The 17,970-nt window shown below is 33.8% G+C and overlaps 1 protein-coding gene across 4 annotated transcripts in view; it reads left to right on the top strand.

The window, feature by feature from the left end:
* The window catches only part of FBXL17 (F-box and leucine rich repeat protein 17), a 496,293-nt gene that overhangs the window by 26,888 nt on the left and 451,435 nt on the right, over positions 1-17,970 (top strand). For all 4 annotated transcript variants that reach the window (XM_055086703.1, XM_024119152.3, XM_055086702.1 and 1 more), the window contains exon 4: positions 5,789-5,920. In XM_055086703.1, coding sequence (XP_054942678.1) covers positions 5,789-5,920 — 132 coding nt within the window. The remainder of the gene's footprint in view (positions 1-5,788; positions 5,921-17,970) is intronic.

Raw genomic sequence — 17,970 nt, 5'->3', positions numbered from 1 at the left:
CGTCATGCTAGTACAACTAAAAAATAGTATTAGTACACATTTTGGGAGCTTATGTAGCATATTTTCATTGTATTAAATGGAATGTTCTTTAAATGAGGCAAAGTTAGACAATATAAATCTAGGAAAAAGGTTCAAATTTGAGTCCTTAAAGAGGGTCAGATGAGTGGCAGTTTGAAAAATTTGCTTTGCTTTCTTTCATATCTCATTGTCTGTGCTACTCTACTACAAATGATGAAACTAATGAATCAAATTATGAAATTGTCATTTTTATGATTTCACAAACGTGAATAGTTAGCATAGTTGTGTGAAGTTACTAGAAGATATGGATTGGGTTTTCTTCACTGTTTTCTTTTGCATGTGTATAATAGTGACAGTGGTGACATATTGGGAATGGAAAGTAGAAGGAACAACTTCCCTCTTCTGTTGAAGGTGGCATACCTCATGTTTTAAAAATATGTTCTTAATACTGGTTTTGAGCAGCTTTCATGTGACATTGAAGACCTAATCTTATTTTTTCCCAGTGGGTTCCATGTTCTGGTTTCAGTTATCTAGATTCTTTGTCAAAGTATATTCTTCCTAAGGTGTTTGTTTTATTACAAAAACAATCCAGTAACAACATATAGCTTGTTAAAACAAATTCTCTTTTGTAAATTCTCAAGGGTGGTGTGCAAAATTTTAATTAAATTTTGAGATGCTGGGAAAATCACCTCCAAATATTGTATAGAAAAATTTGAAAAATACCTTTGGAGTTCTTGAGCAAAATTGTGAATAATCTTAAATGATTATTACAAAGAAGAAAAGAATAAATCAAAGACAGTTCTTTTTATATTCTATTTACTCTAGTCCATTTGCAGTTCTAATTACTGTCATGTGCTAAAATGAACCATGGATTAATAGGTGGACTAGCTTCATTTAAGTGATAAAGTGGCTACTAACACCCTTTTCATTAAATGATTTCCTTCAGGGTTGACTGTTGGGTGCCCTTGACACATGATTAGAGTTAGAGGAAGGCTTCTATTACTGTCCATCTGACTTGCACCTTTCCTAGGGAACTAGATATTGGACTTGTATTGATAAAGATTCAGAACCTCTTAAATGACATACTGGGGTTCTATGTCTTAGGTAACGAAGACCATTTACTTGGTGAAGAGTGAGAGTTAGGATTGTACCTGGCATGAGTGTCAGGTGCAAATAGCAATGAAGGACAGGCTGGGTGTGAATGGATAGGTGTGGTTGGAGCTAAAATTTCACAAGGTTGATAACCTCTCTTACCTGGAAGGGCCCTCAGGGAGGAGTTTTCCAGTATCCAACCAAGGTGAGTGGTGGTATGCATCCTGTCAATATCAGCCAGATAGGTATTCTTATCTTATGATGAGTAGTTATTATTTCAGAATGTTCTTTGGTAAAGTAGAAAGTATTATGGAGGTGATTTTGAGGTGTTTGTAGATCCTTTAGCTGTACTGACTTTTTGCTGGGATAAGGTAAGAGTTAAGGAGGGGGGTGCCTTCCCTGGCGGTCCAGTGGTTAAGACTTCACCTTCCAATGCAGAGGCTGTGGGTTCAGTCCCTGGTAGGGGAACTAAGATCCCACATGCCTCATGGCCAAAAAACCAAAACATAAAAATACACAGAAGCAGTATTGTAAGAAATTCAATAAAGACTTTAAAAATGGTCCACATCAAAAAAAAAAATCTTGAAAAAAAAAAAGAGTTAATGAGGGTAAACTTGATATAGGAAGAGATCACCTGGCTGGTGCACTAAGTGTTGAAGTCTCTTTATTGCTCCAGCATCTCAATAAATTGACAAATAAGACACTGGAATAGTGACAGAGGAAAAGTATCAACTTTGTTACACAGAAAGGCTAGATTGGGAATGTTGCTTAGTAATAGAGTTAAATAGGCTTGTTAACTCAAACGCTGGAGTTTGGCCAGGGGACCCAGTCATCATCTACTAGGCTGGACCAGCAGTGTCCTGCAAATGTAGAAGTAGATGCTTGCTCCTTGCGGGCAGTTTGTTTTCAAGCGGAAAAAAGATAGAGATGAACTGAACATGTTCAGCTTATTAAATACAAACTAATAGTGTAGAGAACAGAAGTTAGACCAGTTGAATTCCTTCCAGAAGAAGGAAGCAGTGGTAGAGAAGAAGCATTTGCCATCTATGTCTATATGTATTTTCTTGATTTATCCATTTTAGACCATCCCAGGGGTACCCAACCCCCGGGCCGCACAGCAGGAGGTGAGCAGCAGGTGAGTGAAGCTTCATCTGCCACTTCCTATCACTCCCCATTGCTCGCATTACCACCTGAACCTCCCTGCCCTGCATCTGTGGGAAAATTGTCTTCCAGGAAACCGGTCCCTGGTGCCCAAAAGGTTGCACACTGCTGATCTATGCTATTTCCTTGCTATGGAAAGATGAGGATTTAGCTCACTATCCTTTTCTATCTCCTATGCCCTCGTCGTGTCAAAATAATTCTGTTATAATTTTGATTAAATAAGTATTCAGTATTTACATCTTATAATTACCTACCTTTTTGTTCCCTCTGGAATTTTGTTTTTATTGGAATGAATAAATGTCTTTTTGTCCTGGTTTAGTTTACTTAGTTTTTATATCTTAATAGTGATGGAGTCCACAGCTTTCCCCCAGTTGCTTTAGTATACCTATATGTATTTACTTAGTCCAATTTATTTTCTTAAAGTAGACGGCAGTCTGGACTTGTATATAACTACTCTTGCATTAATGGTCATCTTAGTATCTTATCTTCACCCTTATTCTCAATGTTTTCCTCACCTTGCTGTTCTATTACATGTCCTATTACCTAGATGTCATGTGTTCTTTCTCTTGTATTCTCATGTTTTGTAGAGCACAGATTGTAATAGCTTCCTGATAAAGAATATATGGGAGGTACATCTTTTGAGAGCTTGCATGTCTGAAAATGTCTCTATTCTACCCTCACACTTAATTCATAGTCTGAATCCTGAGTACAGTATTCTAGGTTTGAAATAAGTATTCTTCTTAAATAATTAAGAGGTTTGTTGCCTTTTTTATCCTTAACCCTCTGTATGAAATTTGATTCTCACTAGAAGTCTAGAATATTTTTTATACCAACGATTATGAAATTTTATGATTTGCCTTGATACAGGTCTGCTTTTGTCATTTGTATTGGACATATGAGTGAGTCCTTTTAGTCTGGAAGTCCATATCCTTTCATCTTGGAACATTTTATAGAATTATTTCTTTTAATTCCTCCATTTTCACTGTATAAACTTTCATATCCCCACATTTTCTGGAGTGTGCTTCTGCTGTCAGCTGTGCATGGCATACCCCAAAGACCCTATGGTTTACTCCCCTCAGTGAACTCCAGTCTTTTGCTGTTGTGGGAGAGTGGGCAGGGGCAGGCTGTGCAGAAATGAGGAGGTGATCTGAGTGGTTAACTACTTCTTAAGTAGACTTTCAAGAATCCTGGTGGTTTTAACACCAACCTCGCCCTCACTGCCAGACATATGTGAGCTTATTGGGAGTTTTGTAGTGATTATCATATTGCTTTTCTGCTTTCCCCACTATTGGCTTTGGATTCAGCTTTCTTGGGTCTAAGTAACATGCCATTGTATGTTTGTTCTAGAAATATATGTGCCTCTTTAATGCATTATAAGATCTGGTAGTAGATCTAATAAACATGATGAATACTGATGAACAAAAATGATATTTCACTATCTGCAATAACAGTAGTGTTATGTGAAATTATCTTTGATTTCTGTTGTTTACAGAGTCACACATACTGCTAAACTACTGTGATTTTCTGTTTAATAAGTGAAGGAAAAGCTAAACTTCATTTAGAGAATAGTAAGAAAATAAAAGTGTACTCTTTTTTTTTTTCTCATCCATTTTCCTGGAATCCCTGATTTCCACCTGTGGTCCCAATTTAGAACTCTTGAATTAAATAGAACATGGTGGTATATGAGACCATAATCATGGTTTCCTTTTTTTGTCCATTTTTCAAAGAGGCCTCTTTACAATGAATAACTCTGATCAGCCTTTTCATTCATTCAACAAATATTTACTAAGTATCAACTGACTGTAAGACACTGGGCACCAGGCCTATGTTAGTTAAACAAGCTTCTGTCTTCATGGAGTTTACATTTCTAGTGAAATATATAATTGGTTATAGTGTTACCTAGATTAAAATAAGATGGCTTGTATATATCACCATCGCTGGAAAAACTAACTGAAATTGCATATCTTTCTGATAATATCATTACTTTACTTGAAACAGGACTTGAAAGTTTTTATTACAAAAATAATATTTATTTTTAATAAGATGTGAGAAGACTGATAGAAAAGAAAAAAAGAACAGTACCCATTATTGCACTGATCAGAAATAACCACTGTAAACACCTTGGTGTATATTTTATCTCTTTTCTATATACATGTGTATAATTAAATATGTGTACGTATATTTAAATGTGCCTAATTTGTTTATAAAAGTTGAATTGTATTATAAAAACATGTACAGTTTTTATTTGTCAAGTGTTTACTTCAATTTAATGGCTATATAATACTCAATTTTATGAAAACACCGTAATTTATAACTAGGTTTTCTGTATTTCACTCTTTAAAAAAAAATTCTTGTGCTAATTTCTTGTAGCTAAATCTTACCAAACACCTTTAGTTAATTATTCCAATAGTCTTTATGAATAATTTTAAATATATGGAAAATTTGAAAGAATTTTACAGTGAACACCCATATACCCACTACATAGATTGTATAATTAACATTGTAGTATGTTGACTTTACTATGTATCTATCCAATTATCCATCCCTCTTACATTTTTTGGTAAATATTTAGAAGCTGAGTCATATAATTTTCAGGCAAATTTTATGCTAACTAGCCCTCCAAGAAGATTTTTAGTACTAATTTACACTCCTACCAGTGGTGTATCAGCACACTTTGAACCCTTGCCAAACTGGATTTTATTGTCTTAATGTAATTTTTTAGACAATTTTTGATATAGAGGTTTTTACTAAAGTTTCTTGTTTTATCTCTAAGATGACTTTCTTTATATGTAATACTTATAATACATTTATTTATAGTTTGCTTTGATCATCTAATTTCTACTGTAAATTTTGAAAAGAGATTATGTAATTTGTTCTTTGTTGTACTTAATGTTTTTTAAGGGGAACATTGTACCTGTTCAGTAACTATTTAAGGTACACTTGAGATTTCAATCAGGAAATCACTAGTCCTTTTTTTTTTTTTTTAGTTTATGCAATAAGTGTGTAAATAAGTTTTAACTAGAATATTGGCTATAGCATATTCAGTCTTTTTTCTCTTTCACAGAGTAAATGAGCCGATGGAGAAAAATGATACATTGGGGCAATCAGAACTAGAAGTAGAATCTCCTGAATTAAATATTCGTTCACTCACTGGACCTTTGTCTCACTTCTTGGACCTTGGTTTTATTCCTTAGACCTGTGTTCCACTCAGTCTAACACTATGACTGATAAAAAGACTCAAGAGAAATTAAGACATGAATTTGAAGTGTTATGGAATCTAGGCACCTTAGGTGGGCATATAGTGTGAGGCAGTTGAAGCAAAGAGATAATTAGAAGGTGAAAAGGCTTACACAACACTATTTTAAATGATAGATTGCCTACATTCTATTTTAAGAGTAATTTATAAACAATTATTTAACTTTGGTATGGCTGTTTAAAAAAATTATATGGAAATCCCACTAGAAATATGTCACCTTTGTTATTTTTGGAGCATTCAGTCAAATCTCTTTGTTTACAGCTGGGCTCAAAATGCAGAGAACTCAAAGATATTCATTTCGGCCAGTGTTACAAGATCTCAGATGAAGGCATGATCGTCATAGCTAAGGGCTGTCTGAAATTACAAAGAATATACATGCAGGAAAACAAATTAGTAAGTACTCGTTATCATTCTTGTGTTTTTCATTTTGTTTCTAACTCTTGAATTCCTTATAACTTAGCTTATAAATTTTTTTCTGCTTATTTTTTTTGATGGTTTAGAGGCAAATTCTACTTAAAAGCAAGAATCTTCTCAAAACAGTGATTTGTATAAATTGATTTTATAACTGTGTAGGTGCTTGTATGTGGTACTTACATGTTAAAAATTCTTCATTAGCATGTGCCTAATGTGCTTTTTTCTAAACTCTGACAGTGGAAAAAATTAATTTGAAAAAATTAAATTTGGCTGCCAAACATAAGTATGTAGTTGTCGTTCCTTCTGATTCCCCTAGGGATTGTAGTAATTTTAGATAGTTAGGAATTTTTAATATTCAGGAAGATGTATGCTTGTGAAATAGAGCCTTTCACTTAGTATGGTGTAAAATTACTGTCTCAGTAAATTGAGACAGATAATCTTGTTTTTAGATAGTTACATAGGTTTTATATTATATTTTAAGCACATGTGTAGGTAACTCATTTACGCTTATTGTATATTATAAATATATTTAAAGCCATGTAATTTTCTCTTATTGAGATATACTTTATATATCATAAAATTCACCTTTTTAAAGTGTACAGTTCAGTGTTTGTTAGTATATTCACAAAGTTGTGCAGTCATCATCACTAATTCTAGAACAGTTTTATTATCCCAAAAAGAAACCCTGTGCCCATTAGCTGTCACTCTTCATTCCCCCTTCCTCTAGCCCATGGCAACTGGTAATCTACTTTCTGTGGATTTTTGTCTGTTCCAGACATTTCATATAAATAGAATCGCACAATATGTGGTCTTCTGTGTCTGCCTTGTTTTACATACCATATTTTTTCAAAATTCATTCCTATTGTAGCATGTATCAGAGCTTCATTCCTTTTTATGGCTGAATAATATTCCAAATCCATTTAAATTTGCTTTGATAGGTATATAGTACAGGTTAACAGAAAAAGTTGTCATTGGGGAGGCATTAGTAGAGTTCTCAATGTTGAAAAATACTGTACATTAAAATGTAGGCAAGGTGGTCCTGAATATGTATATTTACAAAGGAGATTTGCTTTTTGACTGTATCTGCAAAATAATGAGATCTTTTTGTTGCCCCTTGGAGTTAGTTTACAAAATTTGATAAATACCTCTCACGTATTAATGTAAGTTTTGAAAGGTCTCTGGAAGCCTCAGCACTTCAAGTGAGATAATGCTTTTTTTTTTTAAAGATTACAGTGAGAAAAGTTGAAATACTATGAATTAAAAGTAAACACTTTTATTACCATGTAGAATTATCTTTTTCTGTGAAATTACACAGTAAAAATACTTCCTATTCCTGTTCACATTTAATACAAATTTAATAATCACTCCTGAGGCATTATGTTCTTGTGGATAGAGTAAGGTCTTCTGGGTAAGAGAGAATGAATTTTTGAATCCCAGTATCCATTTACTTGCATTGTGACCTTGGGAAAGTTACTTAAGATCTTTGAACCTCCTTTGCAAATGGGGTTATTAGTATTTGTATTTTTGCAGGTTGTGGTTTTGAGGATTAAATGATATAATGTCCTTAAATTGTCTAGTATAAACTCTGACTCATAGGAGACAATAAAAAACTAGTAGTCTTTATGAGAACTTGACCATATTTGTTGTCCATTGGTTTCCACTTTACACTCAAGATAAATTAAAAGATGGTAATCCCAGCTTACAATTTTTATATTTCTCACAATGGGAATATTTGTTGAGTGATTAATATTTGTTTTCTTGTTGAGCAAAATCAGAAAAACATTTTTCTTGACACATTAAAAATTTTTGTCAGTGGTTTTTCAAAGGAATTAAACCATATGTTTTGAAGGCTCTAGTTATGTTCAAATTTCTTTAATATTGTGGTCCATTAGAAAGGTGTTATATACTTAACTGCTAAGGGAATCAGTTTCCTATGTAGTGTTATTCAGTAAACATTTTTTTTTTTTTTTTTTTTTCCTGGTACGAGGGCCTCTCACTGTTGTGGCCTCTCCCGTTGCGGAGCACAGGCTCCGGACGCGCAGGCCCAGCAGCCATGGCTCACGGGCCCAGCCGCTCCGCGGCATGTGGGATCTTCCCGGACCGGGGCACGAACCCGTGTCCCCTGCATCGGCAGGCAGACTCTCAACCACTGCGCCACCAGGGAAGCCCCAGTAAACATTTTGATTTCATTGCAAATTAGAAGTGATTTTGCTAAATCTTAAGTAAAGTTCAGTTCAGTGAAATTCTTTCAATTTACGGTTTTTAGAAAGGGAAATTTAGAATAGTATGAACTCTTTCTGTTGGACAGTTGAGCTGTTGATAACTGGTCTCCCATAGGAACTTTAGTTTGTATTTTTAGAATTTATGAAATAAGGAGAAATATTTGAATTACTTGCAAAGCTACAATTTTAAGTAGATTGGGTTTTTTCACTCTGAGATGTATTATTGTTAGTACTTTAATGACAAATATTTTTAAAAGGGTGAGTAGAAATAATAGTCTGATTAAAGGCAAATAATATTTATATATGCATATATATAATTATACCGTATATTTAATTACAGACAGGAAATAATAAACATCATTAAATAGGACAAACACCAAATAGAAATATTCAGTACTCAGGAGAATATTGTGTCTGAAAGGATGCCAACAGAACTTTACCTGTGCAGGTATTGATCATTAGCTAAATTATTTCGCTAATTCTCTTATCAGTCTTCTCAAAAAGAATCTTCTCAAAATAGTATTAGAGTTTTATTTTGTAGCCTAAAAATAATCGTAGCATAGTGCTTTTTTAAAGTATAAACTTTGCTGACTTTAAAATATCAAATTGGTTGTTTTTATATATGTTGACAGTATATGACTAAGTATACATTTTTTTCATATTATATCTTGGCCTTTAGATGGCAGCATTGTCTTTGTATATTTCAGTGACATAGCTTTTGTGTCCTTGATGTAACTACAAAGATAAAATGCTCGTACATGGTTTCTGCAGATATTTATGGTTTATTTTTAATTTTGTCCTTTAGATGGTTTTAGGGAAATTTTCTTTAAAAATAAGAAATAATAGTTGCATCTAGAGTGTTACAAGGTGAACTTGCTATCTTACACAGAGTAGCAAGATACTTGAATATTCTTATTTGTGGCACTGTAAGTAAGTACACTTTAGCATAGGGAAAGGATTCCTGTATTTATCACAAGGAGTTTTATTCAGGTGGAAAGAGGACAATGATCTGACATCTTAGTACTCAAATGATTTATGGTGAGGCAAAGAATTGAGGACATACATGTAAAATCTTATCCCCAAAGAATGAGTTTTTGTTTTAGTAATTTTTGAGTGAGACAACTGCCATGCACCTACGTGGATGTATTTTGCATTTGCTATAAAACTGTTGTATAGACTATAAAAACAGATCTGAGGAATACAACTATAGTGAGTGTCGAGCATATTATATCCAACTGTCTGCCGTCTTTTAGCTATAGCATTTATATCACTTCTGTGCAGTACTGGCTATAAAATTATTTTAAAGCCATATTTAGTTTGTGTGTATAGTTATTGATGACCTAGAAACTTCATTAAGTATATTTTCTCTGCTTCCTTACTCTCCTTGCTCCAGATTCTGCTTCTCTACTTTTTGGACAGAAGCTCTTTGGGCTGCTTTTTTTTTAAACATTTTTATTGGAGTATAATTGCTTTACAATGTTGTGTTAGTTTCTGCTGTATAACAAAGTGAATCAGCTGTATGTATACATATATCCCCATATCCCCTCCCTCTTGCGTCTCCCTCCCACCCTCCCTATCCCATCCCTCTAGGTGGTCACAAAGCACCAAGCTGATCTCCCTGTGCTATGCAGTTGCTTCCCACTAGCTATCTATTTTACATTTGGTAGTGTATATATGTCAGTGCTACTCTCTCACTTTGTCCCAGCTTACCCTTCCCTCTCCCTGTGTCCTCACATCCATTCCCTACATCTTGGGCAGCTTTTTATTTGGCTGTAAATTGATGGGGTCAGATAGATTATCTACATTTGTTATCCAACCTGATGTTTTAAAGTACTAGGATTTTACGATTTTGAAAATGGCTTCTATGCTAAGTTCTAGGGTCAGCATATTTGATAGAGATCTCTGTCTTATATTTATTTGGCTTATTTTTTTTAACACCTTCTACTCTGTAGAGTTGAGTTATGAAACTAGTATAGATTTCTGAGTTACCCAAGAAAGTAGTAATGTATTATGAATAGATTTTAGAAAGTTTTAGGGAAATGTTAAATGTTTTCTGATTAAAATTTGATTTCCCAATGGTTAATTATGACCTTTTACTTTTTTCAACCTCCTGGTGAACTATTTTACTAGTTTTACAGTTCTGTGCCGTCTCCCATAGTCCTTTGGCTCTTGCTGTAACATTATTTGTAACATTGTTTGTTCATTGTTTTTAATTTTATTATCCTTTGGAGGCTTACATGTATGAAGTAGGACCTAAATTTACCTCTCTCTGCTTCCTTCTGGGATGAATGAGGCAAATACTGAGTGTGAGTTGAATTGAACTCAATTCATATATTGATCCTACTGTTTCTTAATCATGTGATTCAGTTAGTTATCTTAATTTTTGTACTTTCATTTCCTTGTTTGTAGAAAAGATATAATACTACCTCAGACTTTTTCTTATGAGGCTCAGACTAAATGAGATTGAGGTGAAGTACAAAATATATGGTCCCAAACATAGGAAGTCTTTAATAAATGTTTTTTTTTTTTCTTCCTCTCCCTATCAGAGTTCACTTTCTAGAGTCTACCAGTTTGAATTGGGCTGTGTCAGTGCCTACTGTCACTTACTATGTTCTGATTTCATCTGTTAGTTACCCACAGTTTAATTCTTTTTTTCCTGCTTGCTGTGATTTTGAGGTTGTTGCAGCAGCTAAGTGAATAGACTGGTAGCCATGTTATCATCAACTAGGGTAAGTAAGGTAAGCATTTGCATCAGAGCTTAAATAACAGTAACTAATTCAGCATTATATTAAGGCTTGCATTTCCTGACTCTTTTACTTTTCAACTTAGAGTTAATACATTAAGGGATTTGGTCCCTGCTACCCCCCAACACCTCCACTACATTCTTATCTTATTCCTCAGATACTCCTTGTGAAGTGAGTTTACTTGTAATCCCAGACATAAATAATGTACATTTATGAAGAATTCCATTTTATAAGTACTCACTTCAGCCTCCAAAGTCTCCAAGGGTAGAGATACTCGCCTTCATTGCCCTTTCCTCTCTGAATGGATGAGGCATTTACTTACACCGAGAGTGGTAGTTTCCAATAAACAGTGATGCATGAATATGGCATTCTAAAGAAGGTGACCTAAAGTTAATAAACTTCATCTTGCTATTGTATACTACCTTTCGGTATTTTGCTGTCATTTTTTGATATCTAAAAATATTTAATAATAGTTATCTCATTGTTTATAATGTACCAGGCACTGTGTAGTTTTACATAATTAATCCTCACAACCACCATATGAGGTAGCTTACTTTTAAAAAATTTTATTTATTTATTTTTATTTTTTGGCCATGTTGCGTGGCCTGTGGGATCTTAGTTCCCGACCAGGGATTGAACCCGCACCCCCTGCATGGTAAGTGTAGAATCTTAACTTCTGGACTGCCCGGGAAGTCCCCATGAGGTAGTTTATTTTTATTCCATTTTACAGATGAAGAAATTGAGGCCTAGAAAGGTTAAGGAACAACAGATAAATGTCAGAGTCAAGATTCTAACCCAGATCTGTTGGATTCTCAAAAGTTTGTCCTCAAGACCTTTGATTGCATGGGTACATCACAGGTGGAGCTAATCCATATATGCCTTTGAACCAAGCAATAATTTCCAGAAGGCATTATCCCCATTAAAACACTTAACTGTCAGGTGCTGGGAGACATCAGAGGAGGAAATTAGCTATTAGCATGAGCAGAAGATCCTTTTGCTAGGATGATAACTGATTTTAGGGGAAGCTGCTAGTACCAATGGAGATACACTGAAATCTTTTCTAGGAAAATTAGTAAAATTACCAAAGAGGAAAACTGTCTTCAGGATAGTGTTTAATGTTGGTTTTAATCCTGTATAAATGTGAACATAATGAACTTTTGTAGAATTGCACTCATTATGCAAAATTTTTTACTTGGCAAAAACATAATATTGTGTTTTTTGTGATACTTGTATTCAGAAGCTAAATACCATTTCATTTTTGTTCAATAGATTTAATAGAAATTTTAATGGATTAATGAACTGGTAACTTTCTACTCCGTTCCTTAACACTGTTTCAGATGTTGATTCAGTGCAGTTAACATGTGAATACCTACTATGTGCCAGGCACTATGAGAAGTGATAAGGAATTTAAAAAGAGTTATATTGCCAAAGAAAGAATATCCTTTTCTAGTGATAAGCGCTACGGAAATGCCAATCGCAAAATAGTTACTTGTGTGAGAGATTAGGGAGGAATCAGGAAATCCTATAAATAGTAGGTGACATTTATAACTGGATCTTGAATGATATATAGTGATGTGGCAATTGTGATGCAAGCAAACATATTTTTGAGGAAAGTGATATCATTAACAAAGACAAGGCATCAGGAAGATGTGTGGAATGTTTAATAAGTGGTGGGTGTTAAAGTAAGATTAGGATTATATTGGGCTGGTGGGGGAAGTGTTCATAGTTGGTTCTCTAAAGGAAGGTGGGGACCAGGTTGTTATGTTTCTTGAGTGTCATGCTAAGAAATTTATATTTCTCTTGGTAATTGGGATTATACTTGGGATTTCAAATGTGAAAGGTGATCAAATTTTTCGGTCTTGTATTTTTTTTTAATTTTAGGAAATTAAAAAAATTTGGAATACTGAAAAGAGTAGTAACATATATATGCCCCTCACCTAGGCATCGAAAGTTGTTAACATTTTGTTAAATTTATTCCTTCTTCTTGAATTAATAAAGCAAATGAACTTTAAGTCTCTTGTCTTGCATCCCATGTTATTCCACTATCTCTTTTTAGAGGCAACTACTGTGATGATCTAAAATGCTTAAAAAAACAACTGCTTTAACAGACATAATGGATACCATGAATAACAATATAATATTGTTCAGTATGTGGTCCCAAATAGTTTATATCTGATGTTATATGGTTAAAATCTGGTCTCACAAAGTATGTCAATCTACAGTTTGCATTTTTACTTTTAAGTTATTTTTGATATCTAGCCGTAATGAATATGTAATTCATTCTTTTAAACTTTTAGTATCCTATATATGTATATATCTCCTGTTTATCCGTTTTATATTGAGGGACACATATTGTTTCCATTGTTTTGCTATTATAGGCAGTGTTGCAATAAAATCTTTGTGCAAGTCTCTGTGCTTATGAGAATTTCTCTAGGATCTATTCTAGAAATGTAATTAAAGGGAGCAAGGATGGATACATTTTGAAATTTTTGCTAGATAATGTCAAATTGCTCTCCATGAATAACTGTAATTACGGTTTACAGCTGTATCTTGCTGATGGATTGTCAACTCTTTTGAGGGTGGAGAGTATCTAGTTATCTTTTTATCCCATCCACCCGTGTGTTGGCACATAATAGTCATTCAATAAATGTTGGTTTAGTGACAAATGGCTTTCTGCTGAATTAAACATACTTTTAGAAACATATTTCTTCCAGTATTTTGGGAACATGCTTTAAAAAGAAAGTGGATTTAAGCATATAAATAAAAGTTCGAAAAATAGGTTAAAGATGCAGAGTCAGTGATTTTCTGACTTTTCAAGTAAGTAAGTTTCTTTGATCTAGTTACTATATTAATGATGCCATTCTTCATGTATCAAATTTATCTAGCCAGAGTCATTAATGTTCTCAAGGAGTATTTTCTGGGACAATATATTTTTTTTTAACAATATGGAGTTCTGATCAACTAGAGTATAATTTCTATTCTTGTCTGAATTACATTGACTTGTACATTCTTACGATTAATAAAATTGGTTTTATTTTGTTCAGTGATATTTGAAAGATCCACTTGAAAAAAAAGTTAAAATGTTATTTGGCAGATTTTTCAGTCTAAAGAATAAATACATTTTTATTCATTATATATTCTTTGTTAGAGCTTACTGTCTCTCTTTTTAATCTGTTTTTCTATTTTTCTCCTGTGGGTATCTTTTTTATCTATCAGGTATCTTGGTAAGAACATGACTGAATTGTATTCCATCATTTGAAAGGCATAGAAAACTATAAAGAATGAGTATGTGTGTGTGTATGTATATTTTTCTTCCCCTGTGAACCAGTTTGGTAGAGGGCAAGCAATGGCTTTGATAATATCCAAATAATTTTTCTTTGGAATGCATTATTTTTTTTACCCAGCATATTTATTTAACATTATAATAATTTAGTAATACTAAAATTAGTTCACAAATTTTGGGAGCCCATCAGCTGATGGTAGGAATTGCTCAGATGCAAACAGGATTGCAGGAGGAAGCTAACCTAGTATTAAAAATTCTGATACAGATATTCCAGTGTTGATAATGCAGAATTTATTATAGCTAAAAATAGGAGACTCTAAATAGTATTTACGTATTCTTAAAAAAATTTTCTGGATCAAATTCTAGATTACTAAAAATATCCAATTTGTTTTGGGTTTAAAATTTATAGTTGGTAGGTTATTCCTAGTGTTGCAGTTCTTTTGCTGGTGTTATTTTCCACTTATATAGTCTGTAGTTTAGATCCTTTTTTTAAAATAAATTTATTTATTTTTATTTATTTATTATTTTTGGCTGTGTTGGGTCTTCATTGCACGCGGGCTTTCTCTAGTTGCGGCGAGCAGGGGCTACTCTTTGTTGTGGTACACGGGCTTCTCACTGTGGTGGCTTCTCTTGTTGCGGAGCATGGGCTCTAGAGTGCACGGGCTTCAGTAGATGTGGCGCATGGGCTCAGTAGTTGTGGCTCGTGGACTCTAGAGTGCAGGCTCAGTAGTTGTGGCTCACGGGCTTAGTTGCTCTGCAGCATGTGGGATCTTCCCGGACCAGGGCTTGAACCCGTGTCCCCCTGCATTGGCAGGTGGATTCTTAACCACTGCACCACCAGGGAAGCCCCTAGATCCTTTTTTTAAAATGTAATTTTTGTTTACTTCTTTTAGGAGTGCATATTTAAAAAATCACAAAGAGTTTTGGAGCAAATCAAATTATCTTTCAGATATAAACATGAAAGTGCTGTCTCAGTCTCTGTGCTCAAGTGTTGGTAACAGTTGATAGTGGGTTGAGATAAAGAACCAAGTCATTAGACTTAGCAAATAGAAACTTTATAAGGTTAGATGGCAGTGGAATGCTGGGAGTACATAAAGCCTGTCATTTACGAGCATACATTCTTCAGCTGCCTTTCTAGACCATCAGTCAACAGGTGAGATGTATTGCTTGGATCTAGGGAGAAGTTTTGGCTTATATTTTTCTTTATCTACCTATCACAGAGGTGTTAGAGTCTTAGGATATCCAAGACTTAATCCCATTTAATGTTTTAGTGATTAGGCTTAAGGGGAGAAGAATTTCTCTTTTTCTTTTTCTCTCTTTTGTTAAGATGTGCCTTTCTGAATATCTTTTACAAACTATAGTTGAATCTGGTTACCAGTTGATAAGATGCTTCTTTTCAAGCATTTTCTTGTCGTTATTATCAGAAAGATACATCGTCATGAAAGTGCATCTAGGCATCCTGTGTGGTGACTACTGTTCCTATTCCTGCTACAGATTTTGCGTATTCATATTACCTCTATTGTCTTTCTTCAAGTTCTTATTAAAGGTCTAAATACGAAGTTGCTCAGATGAGAGTGTTAGGGTAAAATCTTTCCCTTGGACTGTACCTTCTGGTTTTTAGTAGCTGATAATTTGAGGCCAGATGAAATCTGTACTTTTTTGATATTATTTGTTTAACCCTCCTATTGCATCTTATTTTGTGTAGCCACATAAAAATTAGGTTGTAGAAAAGATCAATACAGTATTTTTCTTTAATGGGTCCTCTACTTCACTATTTTTGGTTTCTAAAATATGATAGAAATGAGTTATGGAGAATTCTTGGGGGTAGAAAATTTGTAGTGTCTATTGCCAGGTTTTTATTGACTATTTTTGATTTAAGCATAAAATCTAGGTATTTATCATTCACTATAATACGATATATAAATGAATATATTGAGAATTTGTAATCCAAAGAAAAATAGTTATATATCAGAGTCCTTCTAATTGAGCTGTATCTGGGTGATTATTCTTATCTTTTATTTTCCTCTTATTGAATATATATCTCTGAGAAAATAAAGAGAAAGGTATATATTTATATTCATTGTTGTTTAAATGCCCACATGAATCCCTACAGATTATAAAATTATCAATATTTTCATCATTTAATGCTAGCTTTTTGTTTTAACTCCTCTGAGAACATGGTAGAATTAGGTGGAGCTGTGATTTGTAGATTCTCTGAATGGGAATCAAAATATAATTCCATATCTATTTACTAGGTTAAAGTTAACTTTAAATATTTGAAGATACTTATGAGTAGTTTGATATTTCATATATTTTAAGTTATTGCAGGACACAGTTTTATACACATACACACATATATGTATGTACCCCTCTTCACTGATATATTAATAAGTATTTTTTTCATCATGTGTAAATGTAGTCAGTTCCACTGTAAAATCTATTATACATCTTATAAACTACAATTGTTATAAGCTTATGAGTAAAGAACTTAATGGAAAACAGTGTGAAAGATGCTGGTACTGAACCAGGAAGAAATAGAAAATATGAACAGACCAATCACGAGCACTGAAATTGAAACTGTGATTTAAAATCTTCCAACAAACAAAAGCCCAGGACCAGATGGCTTCATAGGCGAATTCTGTCAGACGTTTAGAGAAGAGCTAACACCTATCCTTCTCAAACTCTTTCAAAAGATAGCAGAGGGAGGAACACTCCCAAACTCATTCTGTGAGGCCACCATCACCCTGATACCAAAACCAGACAAAGACGTCACAAAGAAAGAAAACTACAGGCCAATATCACTGATGAACATAGATGCAAAAATCCTCAACAAAATACTAGCAAACAGAATCCAACAGCACATTAAAAGGATCATACACCATGATGAAGTGGGGTTTATTTCAGGAATGCAAGGATTCTTCAATATACGCAAATCAATCAACGTGATACACCATATCAACAAACTGAAGGAGAAAAACCATATGATCATCTCAATAGATGCAGAGAAAGCTTTTGACAAAATTCAACACCCATATATGATAAAAACCCTGCAGAAAGTAGGCATAGAGGGAACTTTCCTCAACATAATAAAGGCCATATATGACAAACCCACAGCCAGCATTGTTCTCAATGGTGAAAAACTGAAACCATTTCCACTAAGATCAGGAACAAGACAAGGTTGCCCACTCTCACCACTCTTATTCAACATAGTTTTGGAAGTTCTAGCCACAGCAAACAGAGAAAAAAAAGAAATAAAAGGAATCCAAATAGGAAAAGAAGAAGTAAAGCTGTCACTATTTGCAGATGACATGATATTATACATAGAGAATCCTAAGGATGCTACCAGAAAACTACTAGAGCTAATCAATGAATTTGGCAAAGTAGCAGGATACAAAATTAATGCACAGAAATCTCTGGCATTCTTATACACTAATGATGAAAAATCTGAGAGTGAAATTAAGAAAACACTCCCATTTACCATTGCAACAAAAAGAATAAAATATCTAGGAATAAACCTACCTAAGGAGACAAAAAACTTGTATGCAGAAAACTATAAGACACTGATGAAAGAAATTAAAGATGATACAAATAGGTGGAGAAATATACCATGTTCTTGGATTGGAAGAATCAACATTGTGAAAATGACTCTACTACCCAAAGCAATCTACAGATTCAATGCAATCCCTATCAAACTACCACTAGCATTTTTTACAGAACTAGAAAAAAAAATTTCACAATTTGTATGGAAACACAAAAGACCCCAAATAGCAAAAGCAATCT

Source organism: Physeter macrocephalus, chromosome 8 (assembly GCF_002837175.3).
Source record: "Physeter macrocephalus isolate SW-GA chromosome 8, ASM283717v5, whole genome shotgun sequence".
Lineage (NCBI taxonomy): Eukaryota > Metazoa > Chordata > Mammalia > Artiodactyla > Physeteridae > Physeter > Physeter macrocephalus.
Note: the sequence above shows the minus strand (reverse complement) of the source record. Positions and strands in the feature narration are given on the sequence as shown.